General features: G+C 40.9%; 7 protein-coding genes across 7 annotated transcripts; 2 read left to right on the forward strand and 5 right to left on the reverse strand.

Annotated features, from left to right (window-relative positions):
- Nucleotides 1-3,522: 3,522 nt before the first annotated feature.
- ATC70_000915 (uncharacterized protein) lies at nucleotides 3,523-4,551 on the forward strand (the record flags this gene model as incomplete). Its single annotated transcript, XM_064820321.1, has 1 exon — nucleotides 3,523-4,551. One exon carries the CDS (start codon nucleotides 3,523-3,525, stop codon nucleotides 4,549-4,551), a length of 1,029 nt encoding a protein of 342 aa, XP_064684241.1.
- A 445-nt stretch (nucleotides 4,552-4,996) lies between these two features.
- Nucleotides 4,997-8,737, reverse strand: ATC70_000916 (uncharacterized protein; the record flags this gene model as incomplete). The annotated part of the gene is made up of 9 exons (XM_064820322.1): nucleotides 4,997-5,544; nucleotides 5,603-5,774; nucleotides 5,828-6,796; nucleotides 6,849-6,918; nucleotides 6,964-7,047; nucleotides 7,106-7,290; nucleotides 7,343-7,450; nucleotides 7,509-7,709; nucleotides 7,769-8,737. 9 exons carry the CDS (start codon nucleotides 8,735-8,737, stop codon nucleotides 4,997-4,999), a joined length of 3,306 nt encoding a protein of 1,101 aa, XP_064684242.1.
- A 674-nt stretch (nucleotides 8,738-9,411) lies between these two features.
- On the reverse strand, nucleotides 9,412-10,281 carry ATC70_000917 (uncharacterized protein; the record flags this gene model as incomplete). The annotated part of the gene is made up of 2 exons (XM_064820323.1): nucleotides 9,412-10,083; nucleotides 10,135-10,281. The coding sequence occupies 2 exons, from the start codon at nucleotides 10,279-10,281 to the stop codon at nucleotides 9,412-9,414; spliced, it is 819 nt and encodes a 272-aa protein (XP_064684243.1).
- Nucleotides 10,282-10,726: 445 nt separating this feature from the next.
- On the forward strand, nucleotides 10,727-11,422 carry COPS2 (COP9 signalosome complex subunit 2; the record flags this gene model as incomplete). The annotated part of the gene is made up of 1 exon (XM_064820324.1): nucleotides 10,727-11,422. One exon carries the CDS (start codon nucleotides 10,727-10,729, stop codon nucleotides 11,420-11,422), a length of 696 nt encoding a protein of 231 aa, XP_064684244.1.
- Nucleotides 11,423-15,918: 4,496 nt separating this feature from the next.
- Nucleotides 15,919-16,725, reverse strand: SWA2_1 (auxilin-like clathrin-binding protein required for normal clathrin function; the record flags this gene model as incomplete). The annotated part of the gene is made up of 1 exon (XM_064820325.1): nucleotides 15,919-16,725. The coding sequence occupies one exon, from the start codon at nucleotides 16,723-16,725 to the stop codon at nucleotides 15,919-15,921; it is 807 nt and encodes a 268-aa protein (XP_064684245.1).
- Nucleotides 16,726-17,126: 401 nt separating this feature from the next.
- On the reverse strand, nucleotides 17,127-18,716 carry SWA2_2 (auxilin-like clathrin-binding protein required for normal clathrin function; the record flags this gene model as incomplete). The annotated part of the gene is made up of 2 exons (XM_064820326.1): nucleotides 17,127-17,878; nucleotides 17,942-18,716. 2 exons carry the CDS (start codon nucleotides 18,714-18,716, stop codon nucleotides 17,127-17,129), a joined length of 1,527 nt encoding a protein of 508 aa, XP_064684246.1.
- A 259-nt stretch (nucleotides 18,717-18,975) lies between these two features.
- ATC70_000921 (uncharacterized protein) lies at nucleotides 18,976-20,930 on the reverse strand (the record flags this gene model as incomplete). The annotated part of the gene is made up of 3 exons (XM_064820327.1): nucleotides 18,976-19,020; nucleotides 19,079-20,770; nucleotides 20,838-20,930. 3 exons carry the CDS (start codon nucleotides 20,928-20,930, stop codon nucleotides 18,976-18,978), a joined length of 1,830 nt encoding a protein of 609 aa, XP_064684247.1.
- Nucleotides 20,931-22,263: the final 1,333 nt, after the last annotated feature.

Here is a 22,263-nt window from a genome sequence, read left to right on the forward strand (position 1 = left end):
CTATATTTTGACGATTCGCATGGTTGTATTGGCTCTAGGTGTCGCACCTGATTAGTAGTAGATTTCTTTCCCAACTTGGTTCATTATATATCTTATTCCCCATCATTGCAGACATTGGGTCCACCAACAGTCTTTTCTTTCCCTCAGTATGACATTTTAAGGACTTTAAATAAAACCTGGAGCTCGACTCCCCTACAAAAAAATACCTCCTTATGCTTTCTTGAAGTACTTTTCAAGGCGCATCCAATGGTACCAAGTAATATAGATGTTTTGAATAAACTTATTGAGTAATTTATAAAACTATGAAAAGAGGTTTCTGGCCAAAATATCGAAATTTTACATATCAAAGTCCCACAAAGATGATTTCAGGGACTACGTTAGATCGATAGAAACATGTTGATTTAATATATACCATAGCAAAAGTCTTCATTATCAAGGTAAAAAATGCGATCGTTTGATTTTTGATGAAAACCATGAGGGGTACCTCATGCTTTTAGTCGAATTTTGTCCAAGTACTTTTGGTTCCCAAAAAATTGAACAAAGGTGTCAGAAAGTAACTGCCAGATGAGAGCGATTGTTTGGTGCTGTTCTGACCATCTAAAATGGCCTTGTATGCGAGAAAACGCGACTCAAATGCACTCATATTTTGCTGTATTAGGCACACTCTTGGCTAAAAAGGGATAATATATGTATGATACTTGCCCGTATATGAAGTAGCTACGTGTATATGAATGTAGAGCATCACATAAGGATCAGATTCGAAGGAAATATGAAGGGTTTTCATGAGTAAATGGAGGTTCAACATGAGAGCAGTAGTATTATAATAGGATATGCAAGAGCAATCGGTAACACGAGCTGTCGCTGCACAGGTTGGTTCTCACCGAAGCATAAACACTTGTATGCAATAAAGCACCTGAATTGCTCACAATCTCGACATTTACTGGGTTGCGGCGTGCATCTATCATTCCCTTTCACATGTACGTATTCATACTTAACAGTCTCTTTTCATTGATCATCTATAAATGATACAACTTGTTTTCCTTGGCGACATCAAAATGCTGTCAGAAAGAACATGATAATTGTTGCATACAAGCATGCATCTTAGGCTACATTCACTTTCTCCTCAAGCCACCTTTTACAGTGTAGCAGCATAGATGATGTTTATCGTATCACATCACATCTATGTTTACAAGTCCAGTCAATTGTGTGTGCACAGGTGCCTCAGGAACTACAATACATTCAATCTCCCCAATGTCAAGATATCGAGATCCACCTACACTACATGAAACATATCGACTTAGGTGGCCTCTCAACAAGCTATACCAACAATCCATAAGGCCCCAGTGGCCTGCTATTTATATACCATCTCAACGTAGTAGTCATTGACCAGGGATCTACCATATTTAAGCAGGCTAGATGCCCTGTAATAAAGAAGCTTTTTGCTTTCGTTTTAGATACAGTTGACAACTGATTATTATCATCGACTTATTATTACGAATTTATCAATAATGCAGAACTTTTGGCCCAATGTGTTCTTTATGTCCCTTAAGCAAATCAATAAAAATTTGACAATAGCATCGCCGTACATGCAATCAATATAAAACTAGATGCTTTATACAAATAATTGGAAGAAGAGTATCATAAAAGTATACCTACATGCAGGTATATTTCATGCAAGTCCATGATCTGCCGTTACTAATCCCATTTATTGGAATCTGAACCATTAAAGATGTTTCAAGAATTCTCTCAGGAGTAGGATATGGATGCATAACGAAGAATATAAATGAAAGATGGCGTCAATTGATGACCAACGATGATGGAATTTTTGTCAATTCTATGTATCAGATTGTCATCTCATATACTACCGTTGATTTGGAAAAAAGAAGAAAATGTCAAACCTCGGCTTACTTAAAAAAAAAAAAAACCACTAGACTCAAAGATAAATATGAAAGAATAGAAGAGTAAATCCATCTTTCCATAGCGCACTGGCATCGAAAATCTAGCTAATCGGTTCATGCACATTGGAGTGCATAGGAGACCCTTAGAATGGGTGATTTCATGTACACTGCTTTAAGCCAAGAAGGAAGCTTTCACTTTTATCTACAAGGTGCGTCATGAAGGACACTGTATGTATCTTTTACTATAAATATGCCTTGCATTTTGTGAATGTAAATCAAACATGTCAATTGCATCCATCTATGGCAACTTCATGTCACTAGCATGTACAATAATATGCCCTTGAAATTTTTTGATGATTGTTTATTTTTATACACAAGTCTGCATCGGTTGATGAAGAATGTGCAACTCATCCCATTATTTCAAAGTCCTCGCTCTCTTACATGAGTCGTGATTGTTTGCTGCTACCATATGTTTGTTATTGTATGCAACATGCTATAATAGGATCAGCGTTTTTTCAAGAAACAATTGAAGGATCATCACTGTACGACGCTCCTCTTGACTCTATTTCCTATTTACCTAATATTATTGAAACAAATCATCATCGCTTGAGAATAGGTTGTTCGCAGAAAACCAATGCACTGACGATGGCAATCGGATATCTAATATTCTGTAGAACATTTGATGCAATGAATCATCTCACGCTGTATAGTACATCAATTGATCCACCAATCAATCATATTCGATACAATCACCCACTTGAATTTTCCATGTACGATACAAACCAAATCGAAACGAAACGACACGATGATGTAAAGCTGCACATTTTAGAGCTTTTTTTACATGAACAATTGCGAAAATCTAGACTTTTTGGTCAGGAGTAAAAAATAAAAAGGATTTGAGGAGACAACTCAATATTTCTGCTGGGAGCGTCCTTTTCCTTTTTCTTTACAGCAACTATGCTGCTAATTTGTTTTCGGAATTAAGCAATCGTAAATTACAAGGTAGAAATGGTTTAATTGACACGTTTTACGTTAAATATCGCACTTTTTCTGTAGAAAATACGCTAAAAAGCGTTACTATTGTGTTACCACGGAGTTTCTGTAATACAGAAAAAGATCTTTGAAGCGAAATCTTTTTCAGGGAGCAGCATTTGCTTGATAGAGAGACCATCATGACTCATGTGAGGTTTGGATTTTAGTAGATGGATAGACAGACGACACACTTTTATGTATAACTGAGATAGTATAGCAATTTCTGCAATGAATTTACCATCCACAAAGTCCGAAACTTTAGAAACGGTACCTTTTGAAAGAAGGGGATCATCCGACATTGGGCCAAAAAATAACAAGCAGAACCCACGAGAATCTACACCAAAAAGGACAAGACTGCAAGCGCGCTTATAATGGAGGATTTATAAATAAAATAATGGCCATTTATAGCTGTCTGTCTTACATTTTATATTGCTAGACGATCACCTTTTTTTCCTCACATTTGATCGCCTTTAAATTTGACTTGCGGCTCACAAGTTTCTTTTCATCTTCTTTTATAACCCTTCTTCCTTCTTCTTATTCATTTTCTTTAATTTGACCGATATACATTTCTCCACTCCTTTAATAAAACACCATGGCAGCACCAAATACATTAGCAACATCTGCCTCCACCACCAAGCTGCCCTCGATCCAATCCATGTTGGAAGGCATCTCATTGAATGACGAGCGTCAACAGGCTGCTGCTGATACAAGATCTTTGAGTCACCGTAGGCATTTATCTGAACATAGTGCATTCACATTGGTACAAAAGAACAAAGCACCTCCACTTGAACCCAAAATTGAGCATATACCCAACTTGACAAAAGTACCAACAACTAGTACAATATCAGCATCTCCTCCTGATAGTACTTTGTCATCGACTTACTATTCTCGAATCGCTCATCTTCAGCATTCTCATCCACATCACCTTCACCGTCATCCTCATCACCATCATCCTCAGCAACATTCCCCTCGTAATCTTCATTCCCGTTCCTTTTCAGATTATACCCACCCTTATCCTACCTGCTCGCCTCCTCGTACAACAGGCGCTCATTTGGCTCCATTGCAACATCGCCGTGCTGTATCTACAAATACATTGGATCTTATCCTCCAGCCATTAATGCAAAGACCCCTTGATATCGCTCCTCCATTGATGTATTCATCTTCATCTACATCGTCCATCACAACAAACAGTGTACCCGACGATAATTATGAAGACTATCATTCAGATGAAACAACTCATAGTGAGCGGTCTGTGTCTCCCACTCCTGCCACTACTGCTACTACAAAATCAAGTACCACTGGCGGCAAGACTGAAAACAAGTATAGCTGTCCCTATTGTAGCAAAGGATTCTCTCGTCCATCTTCGCTCAGAATTCATACCTACTCTCATACAGGAGAAAGGCCATTTGAGTGTCCTGAAGCAGGTTGTTCTCGTAAATTCAGCGTTCAAAGTAACATGAGGCGCCATTTAAGGGTCCATCGTTTAGGCAGACCATTGAAGCGTAATGGTGGGCTCATCTCTCCGGCAGACCGAGCACATCTTATTAACAAACCTCTGGCTGCCAAGCCAACAGCCTCTACATCTTCAAATTGGATTGGTGTTACAGTGTACCCTTCTTAGTGTGTTGATATTTTGTTATTACTATTCATCTATATATTTATTCCAATAAAAAAAATATTATATTCTACCATGACATACCCTGATCATGAGCTTCTCCATTTCTATTACGATGACTTGTACGATGCAGCATATGAGTATCATACACCAGGAGAAGCCATCCACAAACGATAATTCCAGCCAAGAAGATATGCCTAAAAGTCAGTTAAACATGGTGAATAGAAGGGTTACACACTGAGCGGGTCACCATGTTATCATCTGTTTGTACCTGGTGCGTAGATTCCACCCAAAAGACAGGAGAATGATACAATGAAGGCTGCTATCATCCATCGATTACCGCATAAACCAGCGACAAATACAGACTGCAATACAGATCTTGATAGGAATGAGTGTAATAATTGCAATGTCGTTAATGTTGCAAAAGCCTGTGTGATGAGAATTAAGGAGTTCAATATATTTGCCAATCTTTAGAGAAACGTAGCACATGGAGATGAACACTTGCCAATGATTGCGCGGATGCGAGACTGTAATGAAAGCACTTGATTGAAATCACGTACACGGTAACCGTTAACACTGCAATCAACATGGACTGGATAAAGATGATCAGCCATGTCACTCTTGTCAAAACGCCTTGATTGGGGCTGCGTGGTTTCCTCTTCATCAACCCGACCTCTGCCGGCTCCATACCTAATGCCATGGCGGGTGGGATATCTGCAATGATATTTGCAAACAAAATCATCATTACTGTCAGTGGTGTTTCTAAATTGGCTATAGCACAAATCAGCATAAGGAAGATCTCTGCTCCATTGCAACTCAAGAGATAGACGATGAACTTGAGGATGTTATCAAACACATGTCTGCCTTCTTCCACTGCTTCAATAATGGTAGAAAAGTTATCATCGAGCAAAACAAGGTCGGCTGCTTGTTTTGTGATTTCTGTACCAGCTTCTCCACCCATTGCAACACCAACATCAGCACATTTGATAGCAGGCGCATCTACGTTCAACTTGTGTGTTTAGAGCTATCTCACAAGGGAAGAAAGCAGATGACTCACCATTCACACCATCTCCTGTCATGGCAACTAACTCTCCTCGTTGTTGCAATGCTTGTACAATCTTGAGCTTGTTATCTGGACTCACTCTTGCAAATACACAGGGAAATGGATCCAAAGCAATGATGGCATCCTGTGAGAGTAAATCGAGCTCCTGCCCCAGAATCGCTCGGTTCTATGATCAACAGAGATTAGAACTTGAACAACATTCCGTAACAGCTCTAAAACCTTATCGAGGTGGTTGGGATCGAATATACCCAGTTGTGTTGCGATGGCAGTTGCCGTTTTAACATGGTCTCCTGTTATCATCTTGACGCTGATGCCTGCCTCTTGACACGTAACAATAGCTTCCTTCACTCCATCTTTTGGTGGATCGATCAGTCCAATCAGTCCAATAAATATCAAATCATTCTCAGAGTAGTTTTCGTCAGGGCAACACCGTTTGAACGCAAGGCCGAGGACACGCAATCCTTGGCTGGCCATACGAGAGCTTTCTTGTGATACTCTCTCGCTGAAACCGTCCTCCACCTCCTCGCCATCGTCCTGCAAAAGCTGGTTGCTGTTTCCATAATACTTGCATTTCCTCAGTAGCTCTTCAGGGGCTCCTTTGCAAAGCATGATATGTTGATCCTCATGTTGATACACGACGCTCATTAATTTACGTTCCGAGTCAAATGCCTGTTCATGTATACGCTGATAGCCATGCTCTGATTCCCAGTAACTTTTACCTAGTCTGGCCTTTTGAGATGCAACGACAAGTGCTATTTCCGTGGGGTCACCTACAGTCTTCCACTCTTTTGTAATGGCGTTCATAGCAATTGATGCGTTGTTGCACAGAGACGTAATCATGAGTGCTTGCTGTAGATGGGATGGATAGTTTTCTTTGTGGTTTGTGTCTAGTGGTATCATGGCTGCATGTTGAGGGTAGGTTTTCGGGATGTGAGGAGATGGGTATACTACTGTTGTCTCGGTAGCCAGTGTATTGATGCTCTCGTTGGTGAGTATCTTGGGGTTGATGTCTTCTGAGCTGCTGTTTACAAGTGTGGAGACTGATGAATTTGTCGAGGAACTACTGACACTGTGCAAAATAGAGCCTTTTTCAGGGTCCAGCGAGGTTGAATCAGTAAATTCGTATAAAACGTCATCGCTTGTCCATAGCTTTGACACTCCCATTTTGCCTTCAGTCAATGTTCCTGTCTAAAGACTTGTTAATACAAGTTTCTTGTCATAAAAAAAAAACTCAAAGTACCTTATCCGAGCAAATAACTGTGACACTGCCCAAAGACTCTACTGCTGGTAACGTTCTCACAATGCAATGACTAAGAGTCTATTAGATAAAGCGTTACCAAAGCAAAACAACTTACTTTGCTGCCATACGACGAACACCAAGCGCCATTGTAACAGTGGTTACAGCAACTAAACCCTCAGGGATAACCGAAACAGCCAAACTAGATATGCTTATCAATATCTGGCAGACTTGACTAACAAAACAAGTGTACATCTCACCTCAGCCCCACATTCAACATGTGCTTGATATCCTTCTTCCAAGCCAACCCTATAGCTACTACCAACAGACATAACACAATCGACAAGAGCACCAGCTGCTTTCCTAATCTGTCTAGTTTCATCTGTATCGGTGTCTTTGATTTATGAAGTGAACCTTGCTGGATAGCTGCACTTATCCTGCCAATCTATTATTCACCTGATAAGTACCCTTAAAATCGAAAGCCAAAGCTCACTTACTTCAGTATCTTGGCCTATCCGTACAACGATACCGACAGCTCTCCCGCGAGCAACTGTAGTCGACATGAACGTATTTCCTTTACAATCGCCTATTGGGATACGTCGCGTCTAAACATAGGGTGTTTAGCTTGCATGATAACAAGCATGGCTATAAACGAGCATTTACCCTTGCTTTAATGGCACTATTGCTCTTCATCACAGGTAAGCTTTCTCCAGTCAAGATGCTCTCCACCACTTGCAGTTGCGAAACATCGACCAAACGTAGATCAGCAGGCACAGCATCACCTTCTTCCAAAACCACCACATCACCAGGGACCAGATCTTGCGATGCAATCAAGTCTTGTTTTCCATCACGGATGACTCTAGCCTACATACGTATTTCGTTGTAAATGAAGGAATTTAGCTTGGGTACTACCAAATGCTTACCTTGGGAACTGCTAAATTCATCAAAGCATTTAAAGTCTTGCTTGCTTTCCATTCCTGGCTGAATCCAATGATGGTATTAAGGACAATGACAGCAATCAGCACTGACATGCTATTGAAATCTTTCTCTGCGGCCTCCACTATTGCTGCTACGAGTAGAATGACTACCATGAAATCAGTCAACTGATACCAAAGCATCTTGAGTGCACTTGGTTTGGGTGGATCAGGTAACTGATTGTACCCGTAATGTTTATGAAGAGATTCAATAGCTGTCGATGAGAGTCCAGTGTCTGGTCGACTGCTGGGATACATCCGCATTAGCTTACCAACCGATCTATCAAAATAGAGGGCTTGAGGAGGCAGCAACAGAGCAGGCGAAGAATAAGCTGTGTCTTTTGTGGCCGCAGGTTGTTTCTCCATTAACTCCTTCATGACATCTTGCTCATCCTTCTTGATCAGATCTTTCCAGTCATAGGCACCTCCATAATTGCTGCTTGTCAGTAATTGAACCATGGTAACAGCACCGTTTTTTTGCTCCGGCGTGGACCACGATTGACATCTGTAATGTATCTTGAGTCGATCCCTCAGTTCAAATACAGGTATTTGAAGAGCTACTGTGCGACATTCCTCCACTTGCTGCAAAAAATCGATCATCAAGAAAAAGGCCATATCTGCCTCGGCGGTGCTGCGTTTCCGAATCAGTTGACCCTCTGTTCGGCCTGTATTTAGCAGTAAACCTTTCAGCAAACGTTGCATCAATTCCACATCCAAGTGCGGGTGTTGACCGCCTTTGATGCGAAAATCCATCAGATAGCGGAGTCCTTCCAACGTGTCTAGAAGGAGGCCACTATCTTTCTTGACATCAAACAGATCATGAATATAGACTTCAATTTGGTGTTCAATAGAAAGACGGCCGTCAATTTCGATTTCCAGAGATTGCTGTTTTTGATTGTCTTGACCACTGGATGCCATCTTTCAGATGAGATAAAAGAAAGACAAGTGGATTGTAATGTCAACTTTCTGGAAAAGTTTAATTTACACTACTAGAGTTCTCGGAAGTTTTCAATGTTGTTGATTTTAAGCACCCAAAGAGGTTGTCCATGTAGCATGGCTGTGATATGAATTGTTTGTTTACGTTGAACCTTATAGCTGCGTCCATATGGTTGACTGTGGCGTATGCGTTTCATACAAATGATCAATACAGAAGAAAAAAGTGCACACCGGTTAATTCCATGCAAGTATCATATGCATATGCATATTGAATGGATATAGGTGACGTGAGCTAATTATGGCCCTATGCTGCTTCATGATGGCGGAATGCAATGGCGTATAACAAGCAAAACAAGAAGGTTTACAAATACAGCAGGAACAGCACGATAATAGTCATATTTGACGAAAGCAGCTACAGTGTAATGAACCATGTTATCCTTGTAGAGATGTTATGTTTTATTCACATACAACATCCCATTACGGATCAGCAACGTGCACTACGACTTTACCAAAATCACTGCCTTGTAACACCTCTACGAGCGCGTCACTGAAACTCTCAATGCCATTAAAGATGCTTTCCTTGTACTTTACTGTGCCATTGACAAGCCAGGGAGTGACCTGCTTCAAGAAAGCGTCTTCAAGATCCAAATGTTCCACTACCAAAAACCATCAAACTTGATTCTCTTGGTCACGATGTACATGGTGTTATACAGAGGTGTAGGTGTTGAAAGGCTGTATTGCGAGCTCATACCACAGGCAATGATGCGAGCAAACTTATTTGCCACTTTTAATACAGCATCTAGCATTTTACCGCCTACGCTTTCGAAATAGATATCGATACCGTCAAGGCAGTGGACCTTTAGATTCTCCAGGATATCGCCCTCCCTGTAGTTAAAAACCGCATCAAAGCCAACAGATTTGAGGTATTGAATCTTTTCTTCACTACCAGCAGAACCGACGACTTTCAAACCAAAAGCCTTGCCTAGCTGACCAACCATTTGACCCACTGGACTTGCAGCCGAAGAGACACACAACACCTCTCCCTTCTTGGGTTGACCGATTTCAGTTAATCCATACCAAGCAGTGAACCCTGGCATACCGAGGGCACCGACATAGTTGCTTAAAGGAAGCGCATTGGATTTAGCCTCGTTGCGTACCACGTAGGCTTCCTTTGCATAGTCTGCGCTGACTTGCACATAACTTTCCAGCAGACCAAATGTACTACGACCCACAACGATGTCATCTACCTTGTAGTTGGGATTGTTTGACTTGACAACTATAGACACAGTGTCGCCTGTCATGGGTTTGTTGATATCAAAAGCAGCGTTCTATGATGAGCTTTTAGGATCTCTCATGCGGCCGCGCAAGTAAGAGTCAACAGCGATTTCTAGTGTCTTTAGGATAAAATCGCCATCGGGCAATGCAGCATCGATATCTAGAGCTGTCTCTTTGACTTGGATGTGCTCACCATTGATAGGACGGCCATTAGGGATCTTTGAGAAAATGAGTTGCTTGTTCGTAACCATGCTGTTTAGGTGAAAATGTATTGAGTGGACTCAAAATTAAATGCGCTGCTTTATTTATATATTTAAAACTTGAAAGTTTGCATTAAACAGCAAGACGGTCGTAGAACATTTAGCACAAACTAAAACTTCCCTATTAACCTACCATCATCACATGAGAAACCTTCAAAATCGAACTGCAAATGTTGACCGAACTCTTCTTTGGATGCTGTATGTTTATAGCAATAAGAGAAAATCATGCACAAGCTGACAGTATACTTCCATTGTCCCTTACTACTCGAAATTATGCCAAACACAGCAAAATTTGAGTACGTTTGAGCAGTAATTTCTCGCGTTTCAAGCCGTTTTAGACCGTCAGATTAGCACCAAGCACCTTCTCTCATCTAAGACTTGCTTCCTGGCACCTTTGCCCAACTTTTTTGAGATCGCCAAAAATCGACCAAAAACCATGAGGGATACCTCATGGTCTACAGTGCTCAACAGTTTGGTCTTGTCCAAATGCTGGTATGTACTACGAGTAACTCCGTTTGCTCAAAGCAATGTCCAAGCTATCCGGTCCATTTGTACCAAGTTTCTACGAAAAGGCATATTTCCTGTTATCCCCTGGGCCACATGGACCAAGCCAAAGCCATTAGGTGGATTAGGTGTTCTGGATGTTGCCCTACAACAATCAGCCCTATACTTTCGTTGGGTTCAACCGCTCCTCCATCCCTCTGACTCGCCCCACATCCTAGATCTCTTGCTGGTCATGCTAGTGAATAAGCAAAATCAGAGTGCGCATGAGCAGGTTCCGTTGCTTTTTCCCCTCACACGAACCACTGGTCTCACTAAACAACGCACCAACACGGTAACAATGATCTACAAATCAGTTGACTGCCTCAAACGCATCAATGAACCAGTTCACCTCAACATCGCTACCGCCTTAATCCTACCTGCCAAAGCCATTCTGCGGCCGTCTGCCACTGTCTCCAAATCGTACAACACTGCTCACATGGTCGTACTGGTAACACTTGGCAACATTTGGCGAGCTCAAGTTCGTGTGATCTTTCACTCCACTCCATTTACATGGATCGATGTGGTCCAGCAGATCAAGAACAGGCTCCTTCAACTACATGCCCAAACTGAAATTCACAAACAATTGTAATTCTCTAATCACAATTGACATCTATCATCTGTTCCTGTCATCTATCGCTTTATCCTAAATATAATTGAATATCATATCAATTGCGCCCGCCTCTTGGTAGTGCCCTAAGGACCTACTTACACGGAGCAATCAATAAAAACAATTTAAAAAAAGTACCTCATGGTTTTCATCAAAAATCAAACGATCGCGTTTTCGACCCCAAAAATGAAGATTTTTACTAAGGCATATATAAATTCAAAATGTCTTTCTCGATCCAAAGCAGCCTCTGAAACTTTGTTTTCGAGACCTTTATATGGAAAATCGCAACTTTTTTGCCAAAAACCTCTTTTCATATTTTCATAAATTACTCAATAAGTTTATTAAAAACATTTACTTTACTTGGCACCATTGGATGCGCCTTAAAAAGTGCCCCAAGAAAGCTTAAGGAAGTATGGAAAGATCATCAACATCTATATAGTCAAACCTGACAAAACAGATCAAATAAATTGATTTTCTTCAATTTTGACCAATCTAACGCAAAAACAAAGTCGAAATTTAAATAAATTTGGCTGGCAAAATACCCTTTTCATAAAGGCAATCGATGTTTCTAAAACTACCAAGAAGGGAATAACGAATTGAGAGATATAGTCGCTTAGCACAATTACACTTCGCTGCTTTTATGAAAAGAATGAATATTTGATTGGTTTGGTAGTTGTAAAATGCTCATTTGAATGCAAAACCCAAAGATGAAACGATTCTTTTTCAATTCTGTTTATTGATTGCGTCGCGTACATAAAGAGCGATAGGTCAGTGTGAAGAGATGGGCTTAATTAATGTAAGATATAATGAAGCAATAGACTATACTAAACTATGCGAATACTACTAAATAGATGGACTACAGGAGGGATTGGCACTGATCCTCATTAATGATCTGACGAGCATTGTTTCGGGTGCTGGCCAATATCGCTGTGTGGTCAATGGGAAGCTTATAGTAGATAAAGCGCATATGTGCCGGCCATAACTGCGAGAATGTAATGATGAGGATTCTGTATGGTTTGTTCCTTTGAGTTAGCAGTATCAAGCATTGGAAAAATCCAGGGACAGAAGAGCATTTTTGATATCTCAGACTGTAGTCGTTAGCCAGAGAAACTCAAAAATGACACCCTGCCAAGTTTTCTTTTTGGAGGGACAATGAAAGAGGAATTGGCTAGGGAAATCCTCCACAGGCAGACAGGCAGGGCTCAAAGGTGATTCGAAAATTGTGGGCATAAAGATGGAATGAAAACTTTTTTGAACATCTTCGAAAAGTTGCAAATATACCTCACATGTTAAATAAACGATAAAGAATCTGATAAAAAACTAGTGTACAATTAATAATAACATGACAATTGTTCAGTCCTTAGACACTTTTACAACCCTAGTATGGAAACTGGGTTGCCAGGCATTTGTCAGGCATGGTTTATATATAAGGATTAGAGATTTTATATTAAATTACTATCAATCAACAATCAAGTTTCTTCTAACATTTTAGTCATTATTAATTTTGCAAAGAAAACAGCATGGAGAAAAGCAGTACTACGTAATTTGTCATCTACTTTCCATACGCTTCAAAAGCATCTATTACTGTATTGCCTTCATGACTGAAAGGGCATTAAGTTGCCAGCCGACCCCACCAGCCAAAATTAATTCAAGCCCAGACGCATCGTCTCTTCTAGATTGGCCAAATCTTGATAGTTTTGGACTCGATCGAACTATTTTAGCAGATTCGACTATGCAAAATATGATTATCATCTTATGCTCCTCTAAGCGTCCCTGGTGGTAGGGCGAAGTGGTAAAACTCCCGTATGCCAACGGGAGGATCCCGGTTCAAATCCTGGTGAACGCAAGTTGTTTGATTTTTTTGACGTAGTACTGATGTCCTCGTTTGGTGTTTTGTGCTCTTATCCATGATCTATATTTTGACGATTTTCCGCAAGACTGTACTGGCTCTAGGAGTCGCACCTTATTAGTAGTAGATTTCTTTCCCAACTTAGTTCAAAAAATATCTTATTCCCCTTCATTGCAGACATTGGGTCCACCAACAGTCTTTTCTATCCCTCAGCATGACATTTAAAGGACTTTAAATAAAACCTGGAGCTCGACTCCCCTACAAAAAAAAAAAAAAAAAATGCTCCTCTAAGCTATCTTGGAGTGCTTTTCAACGCGCATCCAATGATATCCAGTAAGATAGATGTTTTGAATAAACTCATCGAGTAATTTATAAAACTATGAAAAGAGGTTTCTGGCCAAAATGTCGAAATTTTACATATCAAAGTTCCACAGAGGCGATTTTAAGGGCTACGTTAGATCGATAGAAACATTCTGATTTAATATATACCATAGTAAAAGTCTTCATTAACAAGGTCGAAAACACGATTGTTTGATTTTCGATGAAAATCATGAGGGGTACCTCATGCTTTTTGGTCGAATTTTGGCCATGTTTTTTTGGTCCCCAAAAAGTTGAGCAATAGTGTCAGCAAGTAACTGCCAGATGAGAGTAATTGCTTGGTGCTGTTCTTACCATCTAAAGCGGCCATGTAAGCAAGAAAACACGGCTTCAATGCACTCAGATTTTACTGCATCAGGGACACTAAGGAATAAAAAGGGGAAATACTAGTATGCTGCTTGCCCATATATGAAGTGGCTACGTGTCCATGGGTGTAGAGCATCACATAAAAATCAGATTCACAGATAGTATGAAGGGATTTCATGTTTAAGTGGAGGGTCAAAATAAAAGTGGCAATATTTTGATAAGATAAGCAAACGGCAATCGGTAGCGCGAGCTGTCGCTGCGTAGATTGGTTCTCACCGAAGCGAAGCGAAGTTAGAGAGCTATTCGAAGCATAAACACTCGTATACTATAAAAAAAAAAAACGTCTGATATTTTCTAAAACTGACTTTATTAGAGATATTAATTGGTAAAAACGGACGCGCTCTACTATTGAAGCTAGGAAGAATAGAGAGGAGGCGGGCCACTGGCGGTAGTAGCTGCAATTGCTGGAGCAGTGATGCGAAGAGCTTTTTTGAGTGCATTGTAAGTGGCTGTATTTTTATGGCAAGATGGACACCCATGACTTGTATGCATGAACCAAACCACAAGCCAAACAGATATCGTAACCAAACAGTCTACCAAATAAGACACATCAAGAGGCAAAAAGAAATGGACCAAGATAAAGATCAAAAACATATAAGAAAGGTCTGCACTTGATTTTAGTGTAGACATGATCCAGGCAGTGAGGGCATTGTATGAAGGCTGATTGATTCTTTAGCTGAGATAGAGGCACAGGCTGAGGATGTGCCATAGCGACTTCAATGTGCTCCGGGAAGGTACTATAACCTGCATTTGTAGTCAAAGGCTTACGTGGCTTATTGTTATCAGTTTCAGAGCAATTGTTGATAGTCATTTACAAATAGAATATGAATAAAAAGAAAAAAAGTAAATCCGTAGGCTAAGCAGTGATATCACCTTGAAGTTACATTCGTGCGACATACCCTTTGGGATTGTGAGATGCAGACATGAAAGCTGTAATTGTCATACGGTTTGGCATGGATTGTCAAGCGCATTGTTTATTTTCATGATTGTGAAGCCTGTTGCGAAAGTACTGTCGACACAATTCTGATAGATTAAAGCAACCAATTTTGAAAATTCGATATTTATGAATAGAGCAGCAACCAAGCTAATTGCCTTGGAATACAAAGTTTGTATTAGCCACAACACACAGTCAAGACATTACATTTGCGCAAAAATGGGAGCATTAGGTACTCCCTTTAGCACGTTTAGGGCCAATATTGTCTATGAAACTTATGGACCAATATACAGTAGATACAATCAACTTGATTCTCTTCGTTTCTTGTGTCAGTCCCATTAGTAAAGCTAAATAACAAGAAAAAATTATAAGAGCGTTTTCTCTTTATGATTTGTATTCAGTGTACGTCGATCCGAGTTCAAGTCGCCCTGGAATATCAATACTTTACTCTTTCATGTGATTTAATTCTGTTTGTATAGTGCAAATGGGTGATCTTTTTAAACGGTCCACCTGTTGTACGAATACACATGAAATACAAACATTTTGGTAAAGAGATGATACATAGAAAACCGATATGCAACCATCGCATGCTTATTCCAGCAATAAATTAAGCTAAAAGATCGAGATACAAATCTCGATATCGTACGTATGGATGCACAGATGAATAAAATGCTTTTTTTTTACTGTTATTATATTCATCTAGAGATGGCTTGGTCTTGCAAATGATGAGCTCTATTATATTAGATAGCTTTCATGTATTTAGCAGTGCTTGGCTATAGAGAGACGGAAGGGAGAAATTAGGTCGAATGAGCATGCATGTGTTGTTGTATTAGCGTGTGAGTGAGATAGACCTTTTTGCGTGTAATAAATGGGGATAGAGATATTGCAAAAGCGGGGGAGAGATTAAGTTGGGAGAGAGAGAGAGAGAAAAGAAAGGTATACTATAGTGCTTTAATCGTCCATATAACGTCTTGGTGATAAACGAAAGACTATGACTATACCATCATCTGTGCTGCTTGCAATGGCTTCCACAGGTTCAGAAAGGCCCTTTTCACGATCCATGAGCCAGTCGAATCGAAGTCGCACCACCATGTCATGTTCTTTTGATAAATCTATTTGGGATGTGAGCGAAGGCGCATCTTTTTCTGCAACGTATTGATATAGCGATGTGCCAATAGCCTTTGCTGTGTCTAATGATACAAGTTCTGTTGCTAATGCTGATGCGAAAACGATATTCAATGCCTCTGAGAATCTATTTAAAATGAGACAAAATCGACGTTCTCGAGATAATGCGAGCTGGTTATTTTTCCACAGCGTTTCCATGTCGAGTGCATTGTTGAAAAGCTCTTGTCGATCGTTCCAAGCGCCTGCCAGTTGAAGATTGCCATCTGGTAAGCACACAAACACCTCATCCACCGAGTTGGCTCGTATTTTGTGATCCAATGAGTCTTCATCGTACAAAAAGTTGGAGCCTATCAAGACATCATGACAGTAGTGAAGAATGGTTTCTACTCGCACAAACGACCCGTCTTTTGCCATGATACGATACGACACCATGGATGACATTTTCTCGTTATAGACGTTTGCTAGATGCACTTTTCGTAAACTGTTGTGGTCTCCAGGATAAAATAGATCGTAGCCCTCTCTTCCAATGATGTCTTCTGGCTCCCAGCCGAGATGATCAGTGATGCTTTCAGAGACGTATATCAGCCTTGCCTCTCTTGTATTGTCCCATATAGTGATCCAATTGTTCTTCATTAGCTGTATATATATAGTAGGCAGACAGCAAAATAAACTGCATGAGCACACACTAGAAAAAAGAGCGAAAAAGAACGGAAAAAGAATATTTGTGCTAGGAGGGGCTCCCTTTTATATCCAAATCTTCTTCCCTCTCTTTGGACTGTATTCTCGCCAATCCTATCGGCCGGTTTGATTTTTCGTCTATCATGTTCCATGATGTGGTGACCCTCATAATAAGTTATATTTGTACATGGTTACCGCCCCATTGGTTTGATAGCTAGCTAGCCTAATTTGCTCTTTGTTGCTCGCTTTAGATTTTCGAGAGGTAAAAAAAAAAAAAAAAAAAAAAAAAAAAAAAAAAAGTTTATTTCATTAAATTTGTACGGATTGCCTAAAAAAAGCATCACCCGTCTACTACGTTAATCTTCGAGTCGCTGCAATGGCCATTGATAATTTTCATGGGCCAATCGCTCCACCCCATATCGCTTTACAAAGTCGTCCAAGCTGTTTGGTCCTCTGGATCCATATGCATAAGGTTCAGGCTTGATCTTATCATGCTCGATTTGATGCAGCAAGGGTGTAAAGATACGCCAGGCAGCCCCCAATTCATCATCGCGCACGAAATTAGAGTGATCTCCGCGCATTACATCCAAGATAAGTGTCTCGTAAGCTTCAGGGATATTCAGATTCTTGTACCGGTTCTTGTATGTAAGGTCCAGTTCCGTAATCATGGTTTCGTCGGGGAAACCAGGCGATTTATTGTTGAACTTCATGTACATGGCTTCTCCAGGCTGAAGACGGAACACCAGCTCGTTGCGAGGCACCTTGCAAAAGAGACTACCAGGCAGCTTCTTGAACTGAATGCGAATATCGACCTTGGCATTGTCCAGGGCCTTGCCTGCTTTGAGGATAAATGGCACATTAGCCCAACGTTCGTTGTCCACCCAAAGTACAAGAGCAGCAAATGTTGCACACAAACTATCTTTAGGTACGCTTTCATCGTCGAGATACCCAGGTTTATTTCCGTTCTTGACATACTGTCCCAAGAGAGAATCTTCCAATGTAATTGGTTTGACACAACGCAGGACCTTGACCTTTTCATCACGGATGGCCTCGGCATCACGCGAGATGGGGCGTTCCATAGCCACTAGTGACAAGAGCTGCAGCAAGTCTATTCAGCAACATCATCAATATAAATCAAGACCGTATATATATATAAAAAAAAACGACTTACGGTTTTGCATTACATCACGAATGATACCAAACTCGTTAAAGTAACCACCACGACCTTCAGTGCCAAATGGTTCCTTGAGTGTGATTTGGACCGAGTCAATATGCGTCGCTGTCCACAAAGGACTAAAGATCATGTTGGCGAACCGCACAGACATGATGTTCTTGGCTAGTTCCTTTCCCAAGTAATGATCAATACGATATACTTCCTCCTCCTTGAACAATTGCTTGATATCCTCCAACAGGGCATTACAGCTCTCCAGATCTTTTCCAAATGGCTTTTCAATCACAATCGTCGTGGCCGCTTCTTTACCATAGACGTACTTTCTCAGACCAGAAGCCACCGGGACGAAGACAGAGGGAGGGAGTGCCATGTAAAAGATGCGGTTCTTTTGCTCCTTCTTTAACGATTGCTTGTCCTCCAACTCGGTAACAAAGGTGTTGAGTTTCTGCCAGTACTCTTCTTGATCGTACTGTCCCTCGACATAGTGGCAGATGCTGAGGAAATCCTTGATCTGTTGGTCATTCTCTGGATCGTCTGATTTGAGATGAGATGACACTCGTTTATAAAATTCCGCACAATCCATCTTGGATCGAGCATAGCCGACAATTTGCGTCTTGTATGGTAGAAACTTGTTTTGAAAAAGTGCGTACAATGCAGGAAATGTCTTTTTCTTTGCGAGATCGCCAGAAGCACCGAGAACAATGATGGTGACACCACCTTTCAAGCGGTTGTCAACGTCTTTTTTGAGTTTTGCAGAGGCTGATGATCCAGGCATTTTGTATAGGTGAAAGACGGAAGAGTGTGGAGAGAGAGATAAAGAGAGAGAGAGAGAGGAAGATCAAGCCATGACTTATAAATCAAATCAAATTAGCATTAGTTGTTTCGGTTCTAATCATGCTAAAACGAAACGCCAAATCCCATGTAAATCATTTTTTTTTCTCTTTTAATTTTGTGTGTGTGTGTGTGTGTGTGTGTGTGTGTGTGTGTGTGTGTATATGTATATAGCAAAACTACAATAATAATATAAATATGATCTAAACCTCCAAAAGACTCAACAACACAGCCTGTGTTTCTGCAACCTACAATTGAAACTAGTTAGTAACCAATGTTTAGAGCATTAAAACTACCATCTCTTACCTCTAATGCTTGTTTCACCTCCAAATGACGTCTGGCTGATTGAATCCAATCATGAGCTAATCTTTTAGGCCATCCAGTCAATTGATTCAATTCACGTGTGGCATATTCCAAGTTATCTCTCTTCAAGTAATAGTCTGTGCGAGATAAAATAGACTCCACATCATCGCCATCAACCAAGCCTTGCTTTTTAAACATGAGCCATGACATGACAAAACTAATAATATGTGAACCAAAGCCACCGTCCTCAGGAACGAGTGCGACTTGGCGAATTTCATCCGAAACACTTTCAAAACGAGTGGATAGTTCGCTCATGGTATGAACGCCTTGCTCGGCCACTTGTTGAGGAACCACGCTAAACACAGTCTGGATCAATGCATCTTGTTTGGCATTGTGGTTGAGCGCTTGCAATTCATCTGCAAAGGGTTGTTGACGAGGTTGCTCAAGAACGTCGGCCAAAGCATCGACAGTAACATGGATCACATGGTGTTGACGCGATGTATCGAGTTGTTGTGCGTTTTGAATGGCATAACTAGCTAAGGCTTGGAATCGCTTATCAATGGCATCCAATTTAGCTAAACGGCCGGCACGTTCTTGCTCGACCAGAAGCTTGACTTCCTTGACAAATCGACGCTGCAATTCTTGTCCTTGCGCTACAAGTGCATCAGCACGGGCCTTTTCTAAACGTTCTTGTTGAGCGTGCAAATCAGCAGCTAATTGTTGGGCAAAGCTGGTCTTCATTTCGGCACGAGTTTGTTCGAATTGGTTCTTGAGTTGTGCTTCGCGGGCCACAATAGTAGCAGCAGTGTCGACATGAGATTGGTGAATGGCTTGCTTGGCTTCTACATGGTATTTCTCCAAACTGCCTTCCAATTGATCGCCCTGAGCACGCAATGCCTTGAGCGATTTGAGAATAGCTGCTTCTTCTGCATCCAATGCTTCAAATCCATGGTTGAGTTGTTGAATCTTGGTCTCAGCTTCCTTGATGACGGTGCGTCCCAAGCCAGATAATCCAGCTTGGTTCAAGATGGATGCCAATTCAGTGACGATTTGAGACAGCTCACAGACGACGCTGTTGTTTGAGCGAACAGCCTTGACAACGATAGGTTCAGGCTTTTCAATAGCGACATTGACAATGGCAGGTGTAGCAGCCTTGTCGCTGGTGAGCTTCATGGTGGTGGCTGTGTCGGTGGTGGGAGGCACTGGGATCAACGAAGGCTTCTCATTGACATTGACGGCAACCTTAGCGCTGGCTGATGCAGCAGCGACAGTTTCAGCAGCACTGATCTTGCTGCTGGAGGAAGAAGGTAATTTGGGTGCTTCCTTTTGTCCAGTCAAGGTGTGGTAGGCGTCTGTAGCGTAGTCAATGGCATCTGTGGTTGTTTCCTGGATCTTGTTGCCATAAGATTTAGCTGTGTTGGCATATTCATCCAGTTGTTGTTTCCATCCTTCAGTGCTTCCCTTGGTGAAACTGTCGTTCTTTTGCACATCGCGAACAAACTTCAATGCTTGCTCGGCACCAGGTACGTACTCAATAAATTGATGACGAAATTTGGGGTCTTGCAAGGCGTAGTATGTTGCTCCACCATATGCTGAACCCAATACCAATGTTAAACCGACCACTTTGCCCAAAACTGATCCAGATTTCTTTTCAGCTGTGGCTACAGTCTCGCTGGCAGCTGTACTTTCCAGACGCTGCGTATATATGAGTGTTTAATGCCTGGAAGGATCATCTGATGCGAATGAAATGATAGCTCCTTACCTTGAGCACGGAGGAACCCATGAGGCGCTGATGATGTACTAATTTTGAACGCACAGCTCCATTGTTGCTGCACAATTTGGTAGCTCTCAACATGATTATTTACAAGTCTAGATGAAATCAATGAGAACAAGAATCGAGGCAATGTGTCAATGTGTCGTATTTACCGCTTAATGTAATGAACAAGGGAGAAAAAAAAAAAAAAAAAAAAAAGACAATTGTTTTATTATTTTGGTGTGTGGAGTTGATTGCCAGTTTCTTGTGGTCCTCATTTTGGAGTTGAATTTGAAGGAGGGGGGTCAATCCTTTGAACACCGTGTGCAGTGTGACGTATGCCCTGCCACTAGAAAGCAGACGATGGATGCAATCCACTCAATGTCACCTCCATATGGTCTTGTCAAGAACAGATCCAGATGAACTATGCCATCCAGTTTCTGCAAGGTCGTCATAACAATTTTGAACCAGTTTGATTGATGGAAGCAACATTTCCTTCATAATTCGACTCAAAACATATCAACATCCAGAGAAAGTGTCCACTCAGATGCCAGATTACTTGATCTATCAGGTGGGTTTTATATAAAAAGCACTTCCTTGAACCGTTTCAAATCGAAACAAATGCCATTTTAAAAGATGCCTAGGCTATGCTTGTGGTCGTTTGTTAGATACAAATGCCTTTATAGTAAATTTTAAGGGCTCTTCTTCGTTGGGATGGTCGTGGATTTTCCCCTGCTTTTAGAATACGCATTGTTGCACAACTGAATTGCTTCGTTTGATGTGATGAGACATTGCTACTACTCATCGTCATTAATGTATTGGACAGATGGCCTGTAACATGCCTTGAACTATTGGCATTTAGCAAAATCTAAAAGATGACCTAGCCTGTTGATCCTCATTTTTCAGCAAAGCAATTGAGTTTTATGCCGTCTACAAAGATCTGAAGTAGGTTCTTTTACTAAACATGCAAGATTTATCACCAAACGCTGCATTCAATGACATGTTGCAGTGGTCGGATACAGATTATATCGAATACTCCAGTTTCCTGCTCCTTTAAGATTAGGAACTGCCTACATCTCTAGGTGATTTTTAGACGATTGAGTCTACTGTACATGAAATAAACACGGCTTGTCTAGATTATATCTAGGCTGTTTCAAACGTACCATTATTTTTCTTGAGTTGACCAACACAGAGTCCAACAGATACCTTACGGCCTCTTAATGTGTAGATACCCAGGAGCATCCCATGCAATGCTCCGTGTTCCACAGACATTGGAGTCGGTAAATGCCGCTCCAAACAGCGTCATTCATGTGTACCTGCATTTTCTCCAGATGCAGCATTGATTCAATACACATCCAACTGTTTTACTATTAAATTTCTAGCATAAATCCCGCACACGTAGAATAAAAGACCTCAAAGAAAAAAAAGAAGGTTT

This window comes from Mucor velutinosus (assembly GCF_035048745.1).
Source record: "Mucor velutinosus strain NIH1002 chromosome Unknown tig00000041, whole genome shotgun sequence".
NCBI classification, from domain to species: domain Eukaryota; kingdom Fungi; phylum Mucoromycota; class Mucoromycetes; order Mucorales; family Mucoraceae; genus Mucor; species Mucor velutinosus.